The 26625-nt window shown below is 36.2% G+C and overlaps 2 protein-coding genes across 4 annotated transcripts in view; one reads left to right on the plus strand and one right to left on the minus strand.

The window, feature by feature from the left end:
* Nucleotides 1-12410, minus strand: part of LOC140150386 (uncharacterized) — a 50348-nt gene extending 37938 nt beyond the window's left edge. Inside the window, exons 1-2 of the mRNA XM_072172396.1 lie at nt 12325-12410; nt 11965-12070 (exon numbers count right to left, since the gene is read on the minus strand). The gene's annotated coding sequence lies outside the window, so the exon portion shown is untranslated. The remainder of the gene's footprint in view (nt 1-11964; nt 12071-12324) is intronic.
* A 288-nt stretch (nt 12411-12698) lies between these two features.
* LOC140151428 (vacuolar protein sorting-associated protein 41 homolog) overlaps nt 12699-26625 on the plus strand; it is a 42008-nt gene continuing 28081 nt past the window's right edge. For all 3 annotated transcript variants that reach the window (XM_072173765.1, XM_072173767.1, XM_072173766.1), the window contains exons 1-7: nt 12699-12724; nt 21012-21203; nt 21844-21927; nt 24300-24374; nt 24673-24738; nt 25588-25656; nt 26228-26347. In XM_072173765.1, coding sequence (XP_072029866.1) covers nt 21015-21203; nt 21844-21927; nt 24300-24374; nt 24673-24738; nt 25588-25656; nt 26228-26347 — 603 coding nt within the window. In that variant the 5' untranslated portion in view covers nt 12699-12724; nt 21012-21014. The remainder of the gene's footprint in view (nt 12725-21011; nt 21204-21843; nt 21928-24299; nt 24375-24672; nt 24739-25587; nt 25657-26227; nt 26348-26625) is intronic.

Here is a 26625-nt window from a genome sequence, read left to right on the forward strand (position 1 = left end):
ACTTCACTTCATAAAATGGGGAATGCATCACCTGCATGATACATATGCAGTTGTTTTTAAATCAGCCAACTCTTGTCACTTGAATACATAAAACAAAAATAAGAGGCCCAACATCAGAGATAACTGAGAGGGTTGCTTCCAATTTACACACCATGTAATGAATGTACAGCTGAAATTATTATGAACAAGTTGTTTATAATAATTTAATACAGGTAGATTTCAATCTTCTGCTCTTCTCCGGTGTGCCTTTGTTGCTCAGTTGGTTAGAGCATTGTGCTAGTAATACGAATGTCACCTGTTCAAATCCAGCCAGATGTACCGTTTTTTTTTTTTTTAAATGTTATTGTGCGTTGGCTGCTCTGGGTACAGATTAAAATTTGTTCGATGAATTGTTTAGAATCATATTCTTAACTAGAAACTTCCACCCGGATGACCCCAAAATGACCTTGCAATGACCCCTTGGTGACCCCGGATGACCCTGAAATGACCTTCCAAAAATTTGGCTCTAAATGTCGACTGTACCCACCAAGTTTCATGCACATACGACCAATTTTATTTATTTGACCTCAGATGACCCCTTGGTGACCCCGAAATGACCTTCCAAAAATTTGGCTCTAGACAGGATCTGTGGTTTGACCCAAACATGTTTATAACATTTTGAACTTTGCTATTCTATGTGACGTGGTTCTTTAGTGGTTTATTCAATTGATTGATTTTCCAATCTCAATATTCTCCATCATAGGTTCACTTAAAATCCCAAACTATGAAATTTCTATGTCAGATAACAAAATAAAACAAAAAGAAAGGTTCTTTACAGTACAGTAACAGTTGAAACACTTGAAATTCCATAAAACTCTGGATTGTGAGATGAAATTCAAACAATTAGCTTAGCTAGTTTCTGTACAACCAAGTGACGTTTCAGCCACAAGTCACTAGAGTCTCCCTGAAACATTCAACATTTGACAAATTTAATTCCCAGGTTTAGCGTGTCTAAAAAACTGATTGTGTCGGGGAAGTTGCATGTTGCATGCTTTTAATCGTCGTCAAAATGTCAAGCTCTGAATGGTCGGTCGGTCGGCTCACTCACAATGTCCAGTAAGTGGTTGCATTGCAATTTCACCATGTCACTCAACAGGTATCCATCTTAGCGCCTTAGTGTCCACTAGAAATAAATTAGATTTGTGCCAAAGAGACACAGAGCTTGGCAGGCTTCACTGATTACATATTAAAAATTTAAATGCTTTTAACTTCATCAATAAGAAACATTTTTTTCTTCTTAGACTTGCCTCCTTAATATTGACAAATGTGCACTTGTTGAGGAGAGCAAATAAAAATCTTCAATTTTTGAAAAATTGCTAAATGGACTTATTTTAATTTTAATGATAACCTGTCTCAAGCACATATTACTTTTAGAAGAGATCATGATTACCGGTATTTAAAATGTAAGTGTAGATGGACATTTGTGCAATGTGCATCTGGTGTGCTTGTACTCAGTATATTCAATGTTCCCTTTTGTCTCAACAAGTGGTGTATATGCGTCAATCAAAGATATTGGCCAATATTATTTAGAAAAAAAAAATTCTTACTGGCAAAATGTTTAATTTTTAAAACAGTAGAGCCTGCATTCATATCTCTTGGGTCCATAAGACACAACATGCACACACTGACACACCCACAAAAAGACAGACGGGCAGATCCCAACACACCCCAACAGCACAGACTGACGAAGGATTTGAATCACTTGTCGAGGGCCCCTCAAAGAGAGCACCTTTTCATCCCATGTCCATTTGCCATTCACATACACACACACACAACATTCATTCCTTTTCTGCCTCAAGTAGAGAGTAGCAGGTAGCATTAATAGTAGGCACGCTTTTTATCCCGAGTACACACATCTTCGTTTACCACTGTGCGTGCCTGGACTAGGAAAACACCAATGTCTTATTATTGAATGTATGTGCTTTTGCAAAAGGTCAGGTAAAGAGAAAATGAAGAAAGGGAGAGGCATAGAGAATCATATATGAGGGAAAAAAACCTCTCAATCATCATCCGGTTTCTGGTTTATTTCCTCCGGGACTGGCTGTAATATTGCTGGACAAGTGTCTGGCTATGAGCAATTCAGTAATAGCCTCTAAAACTGTGTGCCCCTAGATCTTTATATTCACGGATTGACCACTGGAAAATAGGGAAAAGGAGGAAACAAAATGTCAAGAGTACACAGGTTACATTTCTCTGCTTTTAATATCAAATGAAATCTACTTTCGACTACTTTATAGACATGAAGTATGAATGTCAACTAAATAGTATGACGTACTTGGTTTAAAATTTTCTGAAACAAAAATCATTTTAAACACACCTAATGTGATCACATCATCACAAAGATGAAAATATACTAAAACTTGCTCTGAACATGTTCTAAACAGCTCAATCAAGTAGGGCAAAGTACATTAATTTTTAAAAGCTGAGTGGAAAGATAAAAAAAATTTAATAGCTGGTTTTGATAAAAAGATCAGTTTTAATTTCTTTGCATTTTATTGTTTTTACAAAGATAAAATGACTGAAAAAGCTCATGAATATACAATTTTTGCCAATTTTAACAATGAAATCTATGTTCAATCATAGCAATAGCATTGTTTCATAAAGGAGTGTTGAGGACAAGCAAACAATTTGTGTTGGCTGTGACACCAAATGATCAAATTATATTTTTAACTTACAATTTGGTAAAGACACCTGTACTTTGATCAGCTTGTAATAGGCGGGAAATGTTAGGCTTTTACCACTACGCCGAAAAATAGACCCAAGTTAAGAGTGCTATTAGTTGACCTGTCTGTCTATATTTTGTGTGTAAAGAACTAGGCAAAGTATAAGACTTGGACTAATAATTTTGGATGCTTCTGGTGAGATGTCACAAGACAATTTTCAAAATAAAATATTTTGATATTAATCCGCGATAATGAATGGTAACACAGGGCTAGAGATGAGCAAATACAGGCCATTTTTTCAACCCTTCTCATGCAAGGATTCCAAAGCACAACAATTTGGGGTTTATTTTTTGTTACTGAGTGTTATGACCCAAAATTTGTGCAAGTGTAAATATCCTCACTTTTCAGGTACTGCTTTTTCAGTGCTTACCCAATGAGCTTTGATACAAATTCTTGCTAAGTTGAGTGTGCCCTCTAAGAAACAATGTTTTTTCCCCGATTCCTCATTGTCAACTATGAAAAAATATATATTTGACTTCAATAAGCGATGTACATTTTGTCCATGCTGACCTCCAGTGGTAAGACTAAGAGTCTGAGCAAATAACAGCTCAGTAATCATAAAAATCACAATCCCATTAGCAAAATTGTACTTTGTTACACGCAACAGTGCACAAAGCAATTTAGACAAAGTCAGAATGGATCAAGAAATGTACTTCACAAACCACCATGCTATTTTAATGTACATTTTAATGGAATTGAGGCACCTAACATACAAGAGATCCCCATTTATTATTACAACATTCACTTTTTATGTAAACCATTACAGTTCCTCAATGGCATTTATTGGTGCGAGCATTTTTAAAATGCTCACACCCACAAAATATGTTCTTGCGGTTTTATGAGCAAACATTCATTGATTCAATTGATGAGCAACTGAATTTAAAAAAAAACAGGGATGTACTGGTCTTATTTCTTTCTTCCATGCTGTTATTATTCCTGATACTTGGGCCTACAAAAGGCTATGGAAATAAAATTGTTTAATTAGAGTTCCTCATCGCTTGAAAATTATGGTGCACAAGTTGCAAAAATATTAGATTTAAATTTCTTTTGCCTTCCATCATTGTTTGACTTTGGGACACTGTTTGGGTACCATCCATTATTTCTGGGAAAATGACAACCACAAACGATGCAGAGGTCGATTTCGCTGAAAAAATTAAAGTTTAAGGGCTGAGGTATGAACGTTTGGACAGTATTTTTTGTGCGACATGAGAGCACATCAGACGTATCGAGTTGCATTTTGAATACGAAGAATGTCCTCCTGAAATCAAATAATTTTGATTTTTTTAAATTCGTGATATTTACACATTTGACATTTTATGGCAAATGATTAAAATCAATATTCTTGATATGTAACAGTCCTCGAAGTAATCTTTTAGGGTTACCCCTAAGAAACCCCTTTAAGAAATGAGGTACATTATTGCGGTACCTCTTTTCTTATCATAAATAACGTACCGGTACCGCTTGTCTGAATTTGAGTCACTGAAATTCCAGTGTAGTAACTGGATTCCTTGCCCTATAACATAACTTTTGATACTGGTCAGTGGTCAGTGTGTTATTATTTTTTGAGAAAATGCAAAAATAGTCGCAAATTTATCAAGGCAGGGTCAAAATTTCAGCAAGAATCCAAGAATTGATTCTTGCTAAGATTCTCGTAAATAGATTTGTGTGAATGAATCAAAGTTGATTCTCGCAAACTTCTGTAGTTTACACAGAAGTTGACTTGCAAGAATCAAATGATTCCCACAAATTTATTCTGCAAGATTCTCGCACTGTGAAAACGAAATTCTGACCCTGCAAGGGGTGTAGTACTACCTTTAAGTGTTTGTAGCCCCCGGATGAAACGCCAACGATCAATTATTGATCAATCGATCGTCAGCTTTTCTTCTCAGCTATTAAAATGTACATACACTTAAAAGCAAATATTGTTAGATTTAGAATGTTTTAAATTATTTCATATCAGAAGGACATTCAGAATTCAGAGGTGTAAGTGAGGTAATGATCCACTCCCTGAAAAACATGCGAGCCAAAGCTCTTTTTATGACGAATTATCATCATCCAATCCCGGAAATAAAAAAAAAAAAAAAAAATTAAATTTTTTTTTTTTTTTTTTTTTTTTTTTTTTTTTTTTTTTATTTTTTTTTTTTTGCCACATTTCCGAATTCCCGGAAGACTTACACCTCTGATTCAATTTGATACGGTATGCCTGATGTGCTCTCAAGTCCCACAAAAAATACTGTCCAAACATTCATACCAGAGCCCTTAATATCAAAATTTTGCAAATAATTATGTGATGTGATCAAGCAAAACTAGTTGGAAGTCAGAAATATTCATTTTGAGATATAGCCAAACAAAGAAGTATTACCCTTTGTTTCCTATTATTTTGGAAACTCTTTAACGGCTCATATCTTTTGAACTGGTTGTCCAAATTCAGCAGAGTTTTCTGCAAAAATGCAAGTGGAGCTTTGCAAATGCTGTTTACAATCCTATTTGAAACTTGTCCGACTTCAGACTGATTTTGCTTAATCACACCACAAATAGGGATGTGATTTTTTTTTAAATATCTGCTCTAATAAAGAAATAGAAGCTACACATTTTTCTACTAAAGGACTTTTTTGGGAAAAGGGATTCAGGGAACCCTAACCAATCAATTATTTTTCAATGGCCCAAAGTAGAATCGTGGGAGGGAAACTACCAGCCCTCGAATTAACCCACGGCACCCATGGCATTTTGCCGCGGGTGCCCATCCCCACTGCCGTAATGCCCTCAAAATATGTCCTTTACATTCACTTGCCGTGCCCTCTAATGAAGTTCCCGTCGGTGCCCCAGCCCTGCCCCTTCATTTATAAAATCATCTATCTATGTTTGTGTGTGTTTTCACTTTTGACAAATTGCCTTGGTGCCCTTCTCAAATTTTCAACAGTTGCCATGATGCCCTCTTGAAGTATTACAAACTGCCGTGCTGCCTTGCCTTTTCAGTGAAAACCCAAGGCAATTTCCAACTTGCCCTAAAAAAGTTGACGTGCCCCTTCAGATCCTTAATTCGAGGGCTGGAAACTACTGGGTACCACACATTCACAGAAACTGCAGCTCGATGTTGCCACTAACTTTTGAAGATGATGGCAATCATGGTATGGACAGCAACATCTTTATAGGAATTAGAAATAATTTTTGTAGGTGTACAGTACACAAAATGTGAACATCATTCAAGACAGACGAATAAATCATTGTTCAAAATTTCATATACTTTTGGCATGCCTGATTGGAACTTTTTGGAAGCTTATTCAGGGCTCGAAATAAGGAGGGCCCAAGGGCCCTCGGCCCCCGAAAATCAGTGAGGGCCCACAAAAGACACATCTGGTGGGCCCAAATGGCCTGCAAAATTTGTGGCAATTTGCTCACTTTTTTGTGGAGTTCATAGGTTAAAACCAATGGCCCAAATTCGGCCCACAAAAAATTGTGAGGGCCCTCAAACATTTAAGATCAAGGGCCCAAATGGCCCTCAGAAATTCTTGCTTATTTCGAGGCCTGAGCTTATTGGATGCTTTTCTTATCTTGCCTCCTACCGTATTGTTTGTAATAAATGCCCTGGGGGAATTACATTTTTCCGAAAGGGGGCATTTATTGAAGGTGAATTGTCAGTGAAAAAATCTTTAAAATCAGGTTAAATTTCACGATGGTTCGCCTGTAGAAAGGAGCGATTTACTGCTATACTAATTATTTTTAAGTTTACTCACACAAAATGGCATGGAAATGTTTGATTTTTGTCAATTTTTCCCGAAAAAAAAATTGAAGGGGCGTTTATTAGAGGGGGGAGCGAATTACAAACAATACGTAATTACCGGTATATAATATTTTTTTAATTTATAGTCAACAACAACAGAAGCACAAAACCTATTCTATGGTGGACGGACTTGTTAAAAAAACTGTAAAATATCACTGAAAGCATGACACATCTGAATAAAAAATTAGTATAATTTTCATATTTTTGTTAATCTGCAAATTTTCAGTAATTTCTTCCAATTTTAGCTGGTACTGTGCGTGTGCATGTCTGTCAGTTATAAATTACCTAGATTTATTTAAAAAGTGTTCATGAATGTAATCTTGTTTTGACACATCAATTTTGGCAGCATAACTTTGCCAAGTTCAACTATTAAATCTGTGTGTCTTCAAGTCTGGTATTACTTACATGTACTTGTAACATAATAATGCAGAAGTACACATAAGAGACTTGAAAACACACTGATTTTATAAATACCGTATTGCATTTTTTCAAAAGGGGGCATTTATTAGAAGTGGATTTTCTGCGAAAAAAGCTTCATGTACGAAAGGCATAAATACCCGGAAATGTATTTTCAGTACTTGCTCTTGGGCACAAGTTGAGCCGATTCGGGGTAAAAGACGACTTACCGTGATCGGACGCCTTTCTCATATAAATATTAAAGAACTACAATTACCGTTACTACCTAATTTTAAACATACACTACTGGTACCGTACTTTACTTGTCTAATTATTTGGTTATTTTGTTATATTTTGCTTGGTTGAAAATAAACTCCACGAAAACATGTTTTCGCGATGTCACCCGGCAATCAATATGTACTTGCCTACTCAGCTCAGTCGAGTCGGCTCACAGCATATTTTTTACTGACACCTTTAATGTGAGGTCATGCTGGACAATTTCCATTCACTGTCAGAGGAAGTTTGTGGAACAGGGTAAATGCAATATGGAGTAAATAAATCTGCAATAAATACAGCCTTGATATGCTTTGAATTGAACAGGGCGCCCATCTCATCAAATCACTGTAAAGGACTCTTCCAAACTTAAGTGACAAGAGGTGTCATCGAACATCGAAGAACAGATAATATTAAGGTGACTATTTTTGCATATTTTTTCCCAAAAATAATAACACACTGGTAACAAAAGTTATGTATATTATAGGGGCAAGGAATCCAGTTACTACACTGGAATTTCAGTAACTCAAGACAAGTGGTTTGTTATTTATGATAAGAAAAGAGGTACGTCTGTGTAGAATTAGATGCCTGGACCCCTTTATTTGACAATTTGGACCCCTGGACTCAGCAGGTCACCACTAACCCTGACCCACAGTCTTTATACACTGTTTGTCCGGTGTAGAACTGGCTCCGTTCCTCTGACCGCGGTGCCCCAAATTGCGAGCGCGAAGCGCGAGGTCAGGATGAGCGGTGGTTTAGGGAGTTGGATTGTCATTATCATGAGCACGTAACCAGTGCTAGTCCGGTGTAGGGGTTTGGAATTCCGAAATCAGTAAAAAGGGTGGGGTTACAATTTTGCGGTATAAAGGGTGGGTTTTTAAAAAGCATGGGAGTGATATATAAAGCATATGGGTAAAGCTATATACAATTGAAAAAAAATGCTGCATCAATTTGGACTCTGAAAATGGACAATGATGGTGCAGATTCTAATAGTGATAAATTTAAAACAGGCCAGAAGTGACTTTGAAATTTACGATAGCGACAACTGCTCCATCTTCCAAATTTGATAACTACAATGTTTTAAGGTTTGGTCACAAAAGGGCGAGGTTCAAGTCCTGATAAAAAGGGTGTCTAGTTAAAAAATGTGGGGGAAAAATAAAAAAAGTGGGGGTTTTACAGCCTGACAAACAGTGAGTGTTATATTTTGCTTCCGCACTTTTTAGAAACCCACCCTTTATACACCAAAATTTTAAGCCCCATCCTTTTTACCAAATTTCAAACTTTCAAACCCCATGCTAGAAATGGTGCCGGACAAACAGTGGTTAATCAATAAAAATTGTACGAAAAAATTTCTGCTATTTCCTTGTTGAATATTTCTCCATTTCTTTTTTCTTCAACCTGCTACATGTACCTAAATTATAAAATGTGTACATTGCCACTGGGTTTTTAATTTCGATCCCTGTATTCAGTAAAAGCTTAATCATGTATAACCACCAGACATTTTTAACTTACATGTATAGTACCAGTACTTGAGGTTGCATGCATGGACCTAGTTTATATTTTGTGAGTTAAAATGTTAAGGTGCTACTACACCTCCATTAATTTTGTGACTAATTTTGCATTTTTTCTCAAAAATTAACTACACACTAGCAATAAAAGTTATTATAGTGGCAAGGAATCCAAAATTGCTTCACTGAAATTTCAGTGATTCAAGACAAGTGGACGTAGTTCATTATGGGCCTATGTTAAGAAATGAGGTACATTCTAGCCAGGCTTCCCGTTAGTGTGCGTCATTGCGTCCAGACGCGTATTTTATATATATATCACATGCATGTGGACGCAGACAAAACTTCGAAATTTAATCATTAATTGATGATAAAAATAAGACATTTTTATTCTTTTATATTTTTAAGATAATAAAAGCCCCAAAATTTTGACCCACCTGCTTAAGAATTGTAGTAAATTCTGCAATATTTGTAAATGCAACGTCAGGTAATCGTGTACAATCGCTGTTTGATGGGAAAGTCCCCATTGATGCTTTGTTTACAAAGCTTGCTCGACTGATGACGTGCGGCTACCGTGCAGTTGCTGTTTATTTAATTATTTATCACCTCCTGACAATATTCAGTTTTTAATGTTTTAAGTTTATTTTCTCATAAATAATCTACGTTTCCTTTATTAGTATTATTGTTACGATGAATAAAAGCAATTTTAAAGACAAAATCCAAATGATAACCTTTTTTTGTATTATTTGTGGCAGCGCGTATTTTAGCTTTTATAGCATCAACAACACGTTTTAAAATTAAAGAAACCCGGAAGTAAAAGTACGAAAATTTGCGCATGTTTTTGCAGCTGTTTCTGACCACGTTTCTGACCAAAACTGACACAAAAATGAGAAAAATTATCACAGCGACTGGAGATGGAATATCACGGCGAAAATGCACTTTTATTTTATTTTAACAATCAACATTTGATGAAGTGTAGACCCGGGGTACGGGTACGTGTGTTAGCAACAAGGGGCTGCCGTTCTGATCATGAAATTCCGCGGCGTTTCCCGGTATGATTGATCGTGAATTTCAGATGGACGCACAAAAATATGTCTGGACGCAAGTTTTTTCAACCTTGTCAACAAACTTGGGTCACACATGACGCACATTTTTAAATCCTTAACGGGAACCCTGATTCTAGCGGTACCTCTTTTCATTCTACCAGTACCTCTTTTCTTATCATAAATTCCGTACCGCTTCAGCTTGTCTTGAGTCACTAAAATTCCAGTGTAGTAACTGGATTCCTTGCCCCGCTATATACATAACTTTTGATTATTATATTTTGCGAAAAATGCAAAAATAATCACCACCTTAATTTTTTTTACCTTTATTTCAATTGCCATAAATTACAAACATGCAAAAACATTAAAAGCAATTTAAATGACAATCCAGGAAAGAAGAAATAAATATACATGTAGACTAAACAGTCCAAACACAATGTGTTTCTCTTTCCTGGGTTCTTCTGTTCTTTCTTCCTTCTAAAGGGACAGCAATTTAGTATGAAAATATAAAATTTGCATAATTTGCAATGCAAATTTGATTCAACTATTTTAAAATGACTAAATTCTTTGTTTTTCATCTGAAAATGTACCGAGTCATAAATTTACATTAACATACAAACTTTTAGTATCAACTCAAAGTTCAGCCTTTTTGATATCAGATTAAATTTATAAAAAAAATTTAATTAACATTCCTTTAACATTTGTTGTTGAAAACAGTGGAAATGTAAATTGTATGCTAATCTGTGTGTGTATTCTTGAGTCTTGTGTTTCACTAATGGTTTAAATATCTAGCAGTACACTCTATGGTCTCTACCTTCCTGCATTTTTAGTAACCTGACACACAAAATTCATGAATTCCTTGACACATCAAAACACTACATTCAAATGACTCATTTATAAAGATAATTTTACAGAGTGACTGTCAGTCCATTCAAATCAGGGTAGATTGTTAGATTGACTAAATTTACAATGCTCTGAAATGATTCACATGTATTTCCCCCTTAGCAAAATTAACCAAATCCTCCTGTAAACTCGATCTTAACTGCTTGAACTAGTCAAGGCACACGATTATCCTTATTTTTTTAAAGCCAGCAACATTTATTTTCACCCAGTTGCACCAATTAAATGTGTGCGCCATGAAAACACCTGCCATACTGCGATGAATGGCCATCCATCGCCGGCCCCTCAGCCAAACGGATTGAATTCCCTGACAAGACCCCAATGTAAATTACAGACGTGCATGCCAGTACCTTGGTTTATATATATTGCAGTGCCTCGCCAAAAATCAATAACTGACTGGGATGTCGCACAAAAGCGTAAGCACAATAAAATATTGTGGCTGTCGCCGATCACTAAATTAAATGGCCTCATCTAACCAGTCCTCAAATTACAAATTAAAGTGGTGAATAACAACACTGGATGGGAATGCTATATTGGTTTTAAAAATATAAAACGGCATATTCTAATATGAAAATCAACCAGGCGACTGATTTTAACAATTTTGTCTGAAAATAAAACTAAATATTAAACTGCCAGACAGGTATTTTTTCATATTTGATCAAAATAGACAATTATTCGAGAGTAAACAATGTGTGTGTGTGTAGCAAAATTATAAACGTTGTATGTCAAACATCCATGACATGAGACGACTAACAACAGACTGCGGAGGGAAATTTGCTTTGATATCATGATATATTATGGAAAAATATTTCATTACTCCTGCAGTACGCTGCTGTCATTCTCCTTGCCTGGCTTGAAAATGACCCTGACTGTGAGCTTGTGAGGAGGGATTGACAGCCACGAGTTAGCTCATCAACCACGGGAATCAATGAGCCGCATCATTGAGAGTCATTTCACTGAACAAGGACAACAAAGAAATCACATCTCACAAAAGCTATAGAAAACCACAAAAGCCGCTCTCGCTCACACACACAACATCCGTACACACAACGGGAAGATATCGACTGCTTTGTTAGCTCGGAGAGATATAAAACGGGATGGAGGACTGAAATTGATAATCCAAACGAGATGGGAGTGAAAAAAATCGTATCCCAACCCATCGCAGAGCATTATTATTATACCATCCTAACCATCAACAAAATGATATTACCGCAATGTCAAATTAGAAATAAATAACACGTGTGTTTATAAATTATGATAATATTTAATAAGACCAAAACTACTAATTACACCAGGCCACTCACCGCTTATGCTGATGATGTCGGTACTTGATGAGCCAGGAATTATTTATCCAAAGATATCCCGAGTTTTTTCCCCGTATAAGCAGAGGCCGAGCGGTCCAAGCTGGTGCTATTGGAAAGGAAAATACATGGATAGCATGAAACGTTTACTGTGGTTAGGGACTCGGACCCAGGTACTAATGTCCCAGGCCCGTGCATCCCTGCCTGTTTTTCATAAATCAAAATCACAATAATACACGTGCGATATCCAATAAATTATGCTAATCATCGCTAATATTACTTCATTAATCTTATCCATAATTAAAGGTATAAAATAACACAAACAACGCCAAAGAAGAAAATATTTTTCCATTTGACACTTACCTAAAATCTGCCTTTATTTTGCGGAGAAAATGGAAGGTTGGTGTTCAATTACAAGCAAGACAGACTGCTTGCAGTATGCAAATGAGGTGCAGGGCCCTAATTTATTAACCTCATCCTCTCTTAAAATTCATCCACCGCATGAGTAATAGAAAAATAGTGCTATACATTAGAAAAATACTTTTCAATTTTCCTCCAAAAATATCAACCATTTACGGTTAACAAGTTGTTCATTTTAATATTATTAGATTATGCATACATTGGAAAAGCAATTTTATATGTGTATTCAATGCCGAACTTGCAAATCGCGGATGATTATGATTAGAGGTGAAATTTATGCAAATAAATTTACATATCTTTGATACACAAGATGGCGGAAGTGAAGGAACATGGAGAGTCACAGGTAAGCTCAAAACGTAAACAAACCCCCTTGCACAGCGTGTTTTGTCTCGATTCTTGCATATAACGGAATTAATTAGTGTAGAGATCTAACGGCACGGATTAGGAGCTAAGCTGATCGATCGTGAATGGATATAGTGCGAATTGCGGCTGTCAAAAGTGACCTATTAATTCAGTACCGGTACACAACATGATCATGATGATTGCAATGTAAACATGGTAAATGCATTGCTTTGATTGAGTACGAGTGCATGAGTATCCCGGTGTGGTCACTCCCTGGCAGGGGGGACGCATAGGACTGTTACCACAAGTACAAATTACCCCCTTTCGCAGTCAATTTCAAGGACAAATCATGAAGTTTTACCCCCTTTTTTACTTCAAAACAAGGACAAAATGGTACTCTGAAACACCCCTATTTTTTAGATTCCGAGGACACATTTGCAATTTTGACTCTATTTCAACATTTCAAGGAGAAGGCTTTTATGAATGTTTTTTTTTAGTAATCAACAGGGCATCTTTTCTTTTTCGACTCATGAAAAATAATTATAAGTTCTTTCTTTATGAGGATTGGTGCGACAAAGGTATTGTGTATATAAGTGATCTTTTAAATTTTATCCACCTCTCCGGCCAGGTAGTAGACTCGACTTTGAAGAATTGATTCTTGACTTTGGTATATCCAAGTACTTAGGCCAAGTAAAAAAATTAACATTTATATCGTCCAGACTTTTTCAAAATTCGGTGAGGGAGGTCCTTATTATTTGTTATTGTGTTATTTTTTTTACCATTCATTTCTGTGTAAATTGCAATTGCAAAGTGTTTGTCAACACATCATAAAATCGGGGAGGCCCTACTGGCCCTTAATATTTTTGTTATTTCCCCAAAGCCCTGCCCCTAGCTTGAAGAAAGTGTTTGCAATGTGTTTATAAATGATAACGAAGAACTTCTAAACATGTCATTTCATCACAACAATTTTAGAAACAAAGTAAGGAAGCAAATAGGAAAAATAAAAAAATATCTGAAAATCTCCAAAAATCGGTGAGGGGGGGGGGACGATATACACATTAATTATTTTACTTGGCCTTAGATAGAAGAAAATTTAATTTCCTTATGAAATGTATTCCCAGTTCGTGGATTCAGGGTTCAGATTCCAACTATAATATTTTTGATGATGTCACAGCGGGTCTTCTTGATGCTCAAAAGGTCCCAAAATTTGCATACTCTATTTTGACAGAGATATGTATTCCGGAGAGGCGTGTTAAATTTTGGGAAAAAATCGCTGATGTCGATAATGTGGTTGATAACACTGATTGGGAAGAAATTCATTTGCGTAATTATAAATGCTCTATTGGTACAAAGTTCCGCTCTTTTTATTTCAAGGTTTTCCATAAAGCTAATTTTATTTAAAATCAAACGTAAAGATTCACCTCTTTGTGATCTTTGTAAAAAATTCCCTGAATCTATTGTTCATATTTTTTGTGAATGTGAGCTCGTAAAACCAATTTGGGATGATTTAGTAAAGGTTATTCAAGACAAACATGACATTAATTTTTCAATGTCAAATTTTGAAAAGGTGTTTGGGGATTTTAAAGACAATTTTCTTACATAGATCTATGCTTGTCTGTAAAATATTATATTTATTTGTGTAAATATCAAAATAAGAAGCCCTCTTTTATTGCTTGTAAAGTATATAGAGGCCGTCAGCCTTTCGCCATCTTGTGGGTACAAACGATCTGCGTGTTCATGCATCGGACACTACGCGCAGGGCGCAGCTTGCCACGCAGCTGTTATCACGCGTTGATGCAGTGATTTTGCTGTTCACGCATGGAGATCGAACAACCGTCGCAGCGTGTACCCACAAGATGGCGGCATATGACGTCACGCTGACGGCCTCTATTAAAAATAACAGGGAAACCGAGTATTTACATTGCTAAAAAAAAGGGTAAACTTTCTGCTCATTATAAAAAGTGGAGATTTGACCAAGTTTAATTTTGTTTTTGTACCGGCTACCGGCCAGCCACAGCTGGCCGGTACTTATTAATTGGCTCAAGTTTGTTGTTGTTTCTAACTTTCTATTAGATAGTGTATGAACAAAACAAAAGATATTGTCAATCAAGTTGTCAAGACAAATAGAAATACCAAAATTGGTGTGTGAAGACAACAGAAGTTTTGTGTTGATTTTGCATTAGGCCTACTAAGGTATGATCAGTATATATTTTAGGAACTTTCTTTCTAAATTGAAAATTTTGCAAATTCGCTGGTCCTCTTACCATGCACGTTGACCTTTAGTATATTAAGCACAGGGGACAATATAATACTCAGTACAAGTTCCAATATCTGTGTGTCAGTCTGTGGTCATAGTGCTTTAGGGTCAAGGTTATCTAGCAGCGATCTTGCTATAAGTTAATGAAACTGTTTTGATGTCATTACACATCTATTCCAGAAAACTTACACATGAAAATTAATTGTTAATTGGTGGGAGAGAATAATTGGCAGGACAATTGGTTCTACATTTTAATAGGAGTTTCACAGGATAATAATTAGATGTTATGATCGAAGAGGGTGTAATGTTATGCCCTTAATCAAAAGTCTGCTATCAAAACCTATTTGCACACATGATAAACAATTACCTTCTTTTGGATAAGTTGATTAACTTCATATATTTTGGTCTATAATAATGATGATATAAATCAGAAAAATGGAGCTTTAATGCAGATGTAACGAATTATGTTCATATACGTATATTAGGCCTGGCATTTTCGGGTAATTTTGTACCCGGGTACCCGCCGCAATTTTCAGGCGGGTAACCGGTACCGAATTGCAAAAAAAAAAAAAAAAAAAAAAAAAAATTTTTTTTTTTTTTTAAAGTTTTTTATTTTTCGGTTTTGTAGTGTCTCTGGACCTAGACCTAAATGCCAGGATCATTCATGGTTGACCTAAAAAAAAAAAAAAAAAAAAAAAAAAATTCAAGATATTTTGTTATTTTTATATGAAAATTGATAATTTGTATTCATGTCATAGTCTATTAATGATTTCAAAATGTATTGAATTTTTTTTTTGAATTTCGGTACCCGGGAGGGTATTTCCTACCGAGTAATGTAATCTCGGCGGGTACCCGTTTACCCGACCGAAAATGCCAGCCTTAACGTATATCACTAGTCTTTAACCATGCTAACAAAATTAATACAATAGCTTTGGGTTTCAGTATGTGTAGGCCTATAATATATTTGTTGTTTATATAATTTATATTCCAAAAATAATTATTCTTGATATATAGTGTTTTTAAAATATTCTGTGTGTTTAAATTTTCAAAACTAGATTGTTATGAATTAATCTATACTAAAAGATGCGAATGTTGTTTGCTTTGACAAGTTTCATTTGTGCAATCACAATTATACTATATAGCCCGGTGGGTTCAGTTTGTATTTAAAGGTAGGACGTATGACCGTTCCAGGATTTGAAAATGACCCCTATTTCACGGGGAATCGAGGACATTTGCAGCAATTTTACCCCCTATTTTGCGTGAAATCAAGGAAAATTTGCCCTCAAATACCTCCCCTATTTTTATCATTTTGAGGACACATTTTCATTTCACCCCCTTATCACGAGGAATCAAGGACATTTTTTCAAAATAAATACCCCTATTTTTACCATTTAAGGACGCTTTTGAATTTGTACCCCTATTTCACGGGGCAATGAGGACTGTAACGAATACTGTTGCGGTAAAACACGGACGAAAGTCCTAGAAATATACCCTATTTTTTCATTTCAAGGACAATTTTGCTCCAAAACACCCCTAATTTGGACAATCGCGAACAATTTTGTCCTCGAAAATTCCGCAGACATTTCTTAAAAAGTACCCCTAATTGGAACCATCATACGTATACACATTGTCAGTGAAGACTGAACCCACCGGGCTATATAGACAGTTTTGACGTAAGTGAGAGAAGAATATATAGGCCTACATAAACTATTGGGCAAAATCGCTAATGAATTAGCTTCGAAATTCTTTTAAAAGGATGTAGAAGGGATCACATCAAATGATCACATTTGGTACTATACCAAATGATCACATTTGGTGCTAAATGTTATTAAATGTTTGGAATTTATTTCATCTTATTTCAAATTTATGTAACAACGTAAAGACTGATTTTGAGAGAATAGCAACAAATGGAATTTGGCTCAAAATACAACCATAATCTTTACACTTAAAAATTATTTTTACTGAAAATTTTTAAAACGCCGGTACATCCCTTTTTAAAGGGATTTTTATTGTGTATGTACTGGGCTGTGTTGAAGACAGTGTTTTAAATTACATGTATTTGGTAAAGTAGACTTTTATATGATGTAACTTTTTTATATTGATGCTGCATTTGTGATTTTTCTTGTGTGATTTTTATTGATTCTTGTGATTTTGAAAATTTTTATATAATGAAAATAAAAGCACAGGGCACTTTGTGTCTTGTGGAAAGATAAAAAATAAATAAAAAATTATAAATAAAAATAAATAAATAGTCATCATAATGTTATTTGCTCTAGATGCAGGGGAAAGAAGAATTATGCATCGCACTCTAGCACAATTAAACATGAGTTTACAAATGGAAACATTACATGCATAGGCAGATATACCAGAGTAAAAACTCCGGACATACCTGCCTGAATGCGGGGACTCTCTAGATGTTTTAAATTATTAAATTAAACTGATCTGTCCTTTTTTTTTAATTGCTTGAGAAATCAAGCCACAAATTTGATCATTCAGACATTGATAGAGCACATTCAAGGCAAGGCTATATATAGTCTAATTGGGTCAACCTTTTCGGGCTGTTGAGGAAGGGGTGGCAAAATTTAATTTTCTTCAGCCCCCCGGGGCAGGTGCGGCCACGTTACGCCACTGGACATGGCAGAGTGACACACACAACATTAGACACAAAAAAATTGATTGTTTGCTTGTCCTCCACAACTTTTTCAGAGTTGGGTCGGTTGGAAAACAATTTTTCTTTTTAATTCTCAAAGCTCACGAGTGGTTTGAAAACAAATGCGGGTATGCGATTTTTTTTTTATTCCCGATTTCGTATTTTTATGGTATTTTGAGAAAAAAATCTGATTTTCGCTGAATTTTTCTGGAAAAAACTATAACAAATTTTACAAATGCATGCGCAAGCAGGGGGTAGCCTAGAACTAAACACTCCAGTGTCCGCAGGGACCCCCGAACTTGCAGAAAATTAAAAAGTAGTGGGTCCGGAGTTTGGTGAGTCCGAGTTGCACAAATGCAGTGCTCATAAATAGTATTTCTGCAATAGCGCTAGATTGAAAAATTGGGGGTCTGCAGGGACCCCTGAACTTGCAGAAAATTTAAAAACAGGGGGTCCGAACTCTATTTTGGTGGGTCACGATAGCTTCAGACTGCATAACTATCGTGTGCAAATTAGAGTTTTTGAGTAATTTAAAAATAATAATATCATCAGCCGCTATCCAGTGGCGTACATTTTAAATTGTACCTGCAGGGGGAGCAATCCCCCGACAAAATTTGCAGATTGGGCCACACCCCTTCCCAGTACAGGGGGAAAAGAGAGAAAGGAGAGGAAAAGAGAGAGGGAGGGGGAGAAGGGAGAGAAAGGGAATACCTTGCAATAGGTGTACTGGTGCAATCTATAGGAGAAGTAAATTGAAATTGGAAAAGTGAAAATAAAATAACAATAAAAGGGCCAACCCAAAAAGGAAAGTAAAAAAATGGGGTCGAGAAGGCTGTGTGCGACACGTTTCTTGATTGCATGCCCGCAACCAAAAATTGTTGGTACGGTATAGCCACAATTATTTTGGGAACCCAAAAAAGGCAAAATCCTAATTAATTTGCATGGCCAAAAAAGTTAATTCAAATGAAATTTTTTTCCCGCATTTCTTTTTGTAAGAGTAATGTACCCTATTATAGGGAGAGGTCAGTTGGATGACTCTGTTTGCCATTTCTCATCTTAGACCAAAAAAATTGGCACATTATAATCCTGCAAATATGGGTAAGTCCGAACCTCCTTTTCCAAAATTGAATGACTCCACCACTCGGTGAGTATTAAAGTTAAGGTGGTTTTAAATGCAAATTAAAGATCTATGGATCGTTTTCATCTTTGGCACAGAAGAAGATAATAATTTTTAAAAATTTTCGGGAGTGTTTTCAGCACCCTACCTCCTCTGATTATTGCTCTCCAGGGACCGAGAAATTTCAGACCTGGATACTGCCCTCATACGGTTGAAATTGCACATGTCCAAATAAATATTGGAATGGTGTCAAATCGTTCAAGAACATCACAAATGACCTCTGATGATTTCCCTGTAAAAAGGTTGTAAGTAATATGGAATCTGTGGCCAAAAAATGAAAATTTCACTTTGACCCCCAGGGGGAATTCCACTGGGATTTTTTTTACGGGAAAATCAGTGGAGGTGCGCAGGAACATGACTCAACATGTGAGTATACTTTTATTGGGACAAATGAAGTGATTTGCGAAATAACAGGAAAAAACCAACTTTCAATGTGATTGGTCAGAAGCCAATAGCGACTGCTTGGTTACCATGGCAACAGTTTTATTACCTTCATAACATGGCCAACATATCCCTACATAAGTACAAACTCACTTGAGATTGTATCATGAAAGGTTTTGGAGATATTTGCAAAAATGTTGGAATTCATGATTTCCCTAAACCTTGCCTTTTTAACACCACCTTAAAATCTAGACAAAGAGACCTGGTCCCCTTATTATAGGCAAGACTTTTTTGTAACAGATGGGTGACAAATTTTCCTGGAATAACTCACTTTTTAAATGCAAAAAGTGGACTATCTATCTTAAAGCCATAATGTGTGATTTGCTCCACAGCAATGCCCTCAATTTTTTTTCAAATTTTTACTTTTTGCACTGGTCATTGTAATAGCCATCGGTGTACATAAGACTAAGCCTGAAGTGCTTTAATTACAGTAAAATGTAATATTATAAAACCGGGTATCCCTAGTTTTATTCTGAGCTCACCGATCGAGTGCTGAATAAATACATTGCCTGCGTGTGTATATTGAATTATTAAATAAGTGATGTACCGTATACTAGTAAAACTGTATATATCGCTATTCATAGTACATCTTGTTTGTACATCCCATCAGCTGCGTATAGCCCGGGCGTATAGCTCAGCCATTAATCATGATAAATAATACGATTGGCGAGATTATACACACACATTGTAGGCGCTGTATGTCGACTTGACACATAAAATGTGTGTATATTGCTATTCGTCTTATGCGTCTGCTTGAAGCTACCGATAATCATAATAATTATAATCAGCGAGCTAAATACACGCATTGTAGGCGCTGTAATGAAATACCTTTTTTTTTTACCTCATTTGTTTGGCTCAAAATTAAAAGGGGCAATGTGATCAGTAGCTATCAGTGAAAAATAACATTTAAATAGGAATCTATTTTTGTGCAAATCACACATTAGTGCTTTTAAAAAATTAACTTTTATTGGCTGTTGTGAACTCCCGGGGGTACTCAGTACAAATGACCATCTGGGACGTGCCGCAAACATGGGTAGCATTTTCAGCCTTCTGGTATATCAATGACCCCTTTTTCAAAGCCTATTTTGGTATATGAATGGGTCCTTTTTTCAAAATGTTCTCAATTTTTTCGGAAAACAGCCCAATTTTTCCTTAATCTAGCCAAAATTTTCAAAATTTTCCCAAAATGTTGGGAAAATTTGTAAAAACTAAGACAATTTTGGGTAAATTTGGCCGAAAATTGTGACTTTTGGTATATCAATGGGTCCAAATTTCTTGAAAAATTGGTATATTTATGGGCCTACTTCCAAAATCTCAGCGGCACGCCCCTACCAAAACCAAAATTGAGTACCCCCGGTGTGAACTGTTTAGCGTGGAAAATGATCCCTTTGTTAATTTCATGTTCTTGCTTTAGACCTCCTTTGCATAATTAGTACCCTGAAAAGTGCACTATATGGCGATGGGGGATGGATGCATCACACCACCCCCACCTAGCTGCCACCCCTCTCACATATTTGTGGCACATCCCTGTATGGTCGTTTGTACTGAGTTCCCCCTCCACCGGGCCTAGTAAAATGTTGGTGGTACCGTGGTACAGGTATTACCTGTGATGTAATCAGTTCAAGTGGAATCACTGCTTTTTGGAGATCATTGTCACATTTTTCATGATTTTGTAATTTGAGAACTAATAGTCACAGACATGTTCAATTTCGTCTATTTATTTGCATATCATGTATGCCATTTGCTTTCATTTTACCCCAAAGGAGATGGATAAACCAGAAGATGAAGATGTAGAAGATACCAGTGAGGAGGAGGAGGGGGAGGAGGAGGATGAAGAAGAGGATTCAGAGTCCTCAGAGGGAGAAGAACCTAAGCTCAAGTATGAGAGAATTCGCAATACTCTGGAACGTATCTTAAATAAAGATGCAGCAAGTTGCATGGCAGTCCATACAAAGGTAAGTTTTATAAAGCTATGCCCACATTAGGCCTACAAAAGTAGGCCTGACCCAGACCTTTTTTTGCAACCCCCCCAAAAAAATAGACCCATCCATACAATTTTCTAAGAAATTTGGATCCATTGCTAGATCAAAAGTCAACATTTATGGTCAAATTTTAATTTAAAAATTTAAAAATTTAACAATTTAACAATTTAAAAATTTAACAATTTAATTTAAATTAACAATTTAAAAATTGTCCAGAGTTTTGGCAAATGTCAAATATTTTGGCTACATTTAGGCAAAATTTGGCTATTTTTTTTGAAAAAATGACCCATCCATATTCCACATTAGCCTGGAAATGGAGTCATTTTCATTGATATACCAAATGATATACCCAAATACCCAATGTAATGAGTACACCTCCTTCCCCAGGCTGATGCGTAGGTTCCATGCCGATATGCTCAATGCTCATGCTACATGCTCATAATTTGATGTCTCAAATTATAGGATTAGGCTAGTGCTAACTTTAATCACTTTTAATTTTAAGTAAAACTTTACTTTAACTTAAGCAACACATTTGAAGATCATATTTCAGCCTGGGGACATTATTCATTAAAACTATACACTGTGTAATGTGATTCCTGATTGTCTGTTACAGTTCCTGGCAATAGGGACACACTGGGGAGCTGTACATGTAATAGATCACCAAGGCAACACAATTGAAGGCAAAGAATTCAACAAGGTAAATGACCACTTGACCAGAAATAAAGAGAGAGAGAGAGAGCTCATAGAGAGGAAGAGAGAGATATTGTAATTGTGGGGACATTCATGGTGCTTTTCACTGAATAAGAGTTGATATTTTTAAAAAGTGGGGACATTGCGATCAGCGGTATAGCTGGGATTTTTTCCAGAGGGCGGGGGCCCAAATCCACCAAATTTCCCTGCCCTTGGCAAATAGACAATTTTTGCCAGGCTTATTGATAATAATCATATGGTATTGCATATCGTATGGATTCCCCATCTCTCTGCCCCTCCTCTCCTCTCTCTCCTCTCTTTTTCCTCTCTCTCCCTCCTTTTTCCTTGCACTAGGGGCAGGGGCCCAAATAGGCAAATTTTGTCAGGGGGGCAATTTCCCCCCTGCCCCCCCTAGGGAACTACGCCACTGATTGCGATGTCCCCATAATTATGGTTCCCCACTTATCTCATCGTTTTACGTGTATGTAGAGAGGGTTTGGTGATGGGAGCATTTTTTTTTTTTAAGTGTGAACAATCCAAAATGGCCCCCATAAAGCAGGTGAAAAGTATTAGTCCCCACTATTTTTGAGAGAATTTGCTCTCTCAACTTTGTAAGGAAGCAAATGTCAGTCTGAAAGAAGGTCAAGTTTTTCTGTAAAAACCTTGAAAATCTGCAGCCCTTTTTGAAGGAAAAAATCACAATTTATTTCGGGGAAAACATTCAAATTTGCATTATTTGAAAGGAAAATTCACAAAAGGTCCACTTTTTAGCTCCATGTACCCCCTATTAAATCCTGGCTACGGGTGTGATCTGAGGGTATAATCAACAGATATAGCAAAGTATTCATTAAGGTAATGTATCATGATACTGGCTGGACTTCTAGTAGGGTTATGAGGTTAGGATAGATTGCTGGAAGGGACTTTGAAAGAATTGTCCCTGTAGGAGATATAACAGTGTATTGATTGTGAGCAAAGCATTCATTAATGTATAGCAGGAGGAAATAGAAGGTTGAACAGAGGTTAAATATAAAAAACACAGTAATGGTGACTTACTACAATGTAGAGGTTAGTTATGAAGGAGTGAATGCAAGGAATATTAAAGCAAAATGAAGTGAACAGTCAGAAATCTGGTCAGTTTGATGTGTATTGTGTATGAAGGGAAAGAGGAGGCAGTCGCCATTAAAGACCAAGGTATATGATTGTATCCTATAAGTTATGACTTGAATGTCAGCAGTCCCTAGGGGAAGATATAAGGAAGAAGGGATCAGGAGAAAGGCCGCACTTGTAAGATAAAGGGAAAGAGAAGTGTAGTAGAACTACAAACAAAAGATGTTTTCAAATCATGTAACACAGCCATTCAGGGGCGTAGGACTTGGCAGAAGTTTGGAATCCAAAAAGCTCCTTCAATCCTGGGAAATGTTGGTATTTGTAGTGGACATTGGGCTATTCCCATGGGGCTATTCCAGTTGAAATCCATACATCCCCTATGGGAGACATGGCCTTACTCTTCCACACAAGAAGTGTAAATTTCAAATGCATTGACCTAGTCTGGTAAGTAACCCTAGATTTGAAATTCACACTCTCTGTGTGGAAGATTAGGCAATGTCTTCCATGGGAGTGTTTGTATTTTAACAAAATAGATAGCCCATTTTCGATAATATACTTAAGAAATTGTGGGAGATGTTGCTCTCTTCATTCATGAGAAGTTTTGCTTGAAGGCCTTCATGTGTTTCACATAACACAAAAATGTTATATTGGATAAAATGATGCCATAGCACAGGCGCAACTATCATATTATGGGTTTATGGCACTTGACTTCTATATTGTATGAGATTACTTCAGAAAATATCTTCGCTGTTACTTCAACCTATTTTAGACCCTTTTATCCCAGATTTATGTGATATTCAAGACTTTTTTCACTAGTTTCATGCTTTTGAGTGGTACTAAGTGGCATCTCGGGTTAGGCCTGTGATCGACTGTGGTATGTGTCGTATTATCGTTGATATGACCATAAATCCGACATGTCAAAATAAATTATCCTTTTTCGACACTTTACGACACATATAAAAAAGAAAAGAAATGAAATTTCCATGCTATTTTGTCCAAATAATAAGCTTACTGTACGATCATGTTTTTATCGGAAAGTCGAAAATTACCTCCCAAAGTTGACCCGAACCCGGAAGTAGAATGAACCAGGAAGTTGTTTACACCGGAAGTTGGCAATCGTAACTCATATCGGCGTGATTTTAAGCTTATCTATCGACTTTTTTCAGCATTTTTAAATCTCATTACAAGTTTTGACTTGTGTCGATTGTCATATTATTTTCCCTGAGACATATAAACTTCATTGATATTTGTTTCCTTTCCCCCATGTTACAGCATACCACAACAGTAAACCAGATAAGCTTGGATAGGAATGGTGACTATATAGCCAGCTGTTCTGATGATGGCAGGGTAAGTAGGCTTCAACCAGCACTCTCCTCCTCCTTCTCTTCATCTTCCTTTCCTTTCCTCCTCTCCTCCTCACCTCCCCCTCCTCTCTCTCCCTTTCTGTCTCACTCTCTGTGTCTCTCTCAGCAGTCATCAGTCAAAAGTACTCTGCTTTTTCACAACTAACTTGTCCAGAGTTGTCTCTTATCATTTTGTAACTTAATATCAAGCATATAAAACCAAATAAGAAATTGTCAATACATAAATTTACTGCATGGACTATGTAATCATAAATATCTTTGTATTCATTTTTACATTGCAGGTGGCCATCACAGGCTTATATGAAAATGAACATGATCAGGTGCAAAACTTTGACTGCCCAGTAAAGGTATGCATTCCAAATAGTTAGTGCTCTTCTCTCAGCTAGTCTTTTATGAACTATGAGAAGCAAACATGGATTCAAATAAACTAATTACTAATACTATATAACAGGTACTGGCAGGTGATCCAATTGTAACACAAGTCATGATGGTTTCTACCTCGCATTGAGGCCTGTAACCCAAACATTCTCATGACAAGTTTTGAAGTAAATTGCTCCAAGAGTTTGGATTCTAGAAGCAAAAATGTGTATCCCAGTGACCCATAGAATAGCCTATGATTTCCAGGGTGGTATACCACCAAACTGCCTTATTGTTGTTTATACCACCTAAGCGAAATATGTCTCAAGCCTAAAATTTCACGGTAGTTATGTGAAAAATATGAGCTTTCACATGATACAAAAATCTGCATTTTAATAGGGATGTACATCAATTGGGTCACTAACCTTAAAAATGGCAGTACAGTTATAAATATTTATGTAATTATGTTGCTGTAATAATTTGAAACTCGCAGAATCAACTGGGTTCTTTTGTTTAATAGAAAGTAAAGTAAATTGCTTTGTAATAATCTCAAATATCGCAACAATTTGAAGTGTGTAGCATTATGTTTGTATGCAGACTTCAAAATAAATGTCCTAATTTGTGTCTCAAAATTGCTCCTTATTACAACGTACAATAGAATGTAACAGCAGGAAAAGAAACATGATGTTATACTACCTTCTTGTAACTCACTTTGAAAGTTGATAAATACAAATTGCACAACAGAACAGCTTATTTTGACAGGGATGTGCTTTCAAAATTGACAGGTTTGTTTATTGTCTACTATACTTCCATTTCTCTTCTTTTTTCTCATACTTCAGGCTGTGGCTTTAGAGCCTAGATTTTCAAGACCAAATAGCAGCAGACAATTTGTGACTGGAAGTCAGGTGGTAAGTGATGTTGTTGTTTATTGTCGTTGATGTTTGTTGTCATCATGGTTATCATCATCAGTTGTTTGGTTATCCTCAACTGACCAACCCTAATCTTGAAAATTTGGTAAAAGAAAACCGACCCTAATTTTAGAAATTAAGAGCATTTTGATTTTCTTTCAGAAATGTTGCCATCCAGAAAAGATATTGAAGCAGTTTGTTTACACTTCTAAACTGTTTTAAAACATGAATGAAGTCATTCAGTAATGAAAAATCCCAATTAAGACTTTATTTATTGGCTATGACATTCATTGATATACTCATCTATAATTGTCCTAAAACTTTAAATTTTCATATCCAACCTATTTTGTGAATTGAGGCATATGTTACAGTATACCCTGTCCCTGACTGACTAAAATATTATATTAAAAAACCACCTGCAGGAAACAAACTTGTTGTTTTTTAGCTTAATAATAATATTAAAAAAGGTATGAATGTAAAGCCTGATCACAGTGAACCCTGTACTAAGAATGGAAACAATGTTATGTTCATGTGTCAGAATGATTATATTTTTGTTTTATTTTGTCTCTAGCTTCAAATGCATGAGAAAAGTTTCTTTGGCCGCAATAAATCTACCATCCTGCACCAGGGAGAAGGCCCAATTAGATCCATCAAGTGGACGTCAGCTTTCATTGCTTGGTCAAATGATTTGGTAAGACCAGGGACTGGGTAATGACTAGTGTGTTTGTTACAAGACAAGATGTACCGCTTTTGTTATTATGAATTGAAATGCAATAATCATGCGCAACCATTACTTGGTGGCCCGCTTGGTGGTCACTCGATAGTTGGCCCAACAATAACTTGGAAAATATCCTTGACCCTTCACACAGCTCAAAGAGTTTGCCATGATTTGCCATGGATAAGTTCTGTAGATTTAGTCCATTGACTAAGGTCAGTGACCATTGTTGAGGAGTTAAGAAGATAAATAAA

Source organism: Amphiura filiformis, chromosome 4 (genome assembly GCF_039555335.1).
Source record: "Amphiura filiformis chromosome 4, Afil_fr2py, whole genome shotgun sequence".
NCBI lineage: Eukaryota > Metazoa > Echinodermata > Ophiuroidea > Amphilepidida > Amphiuridae > Amphiura > Amphiura filiformis.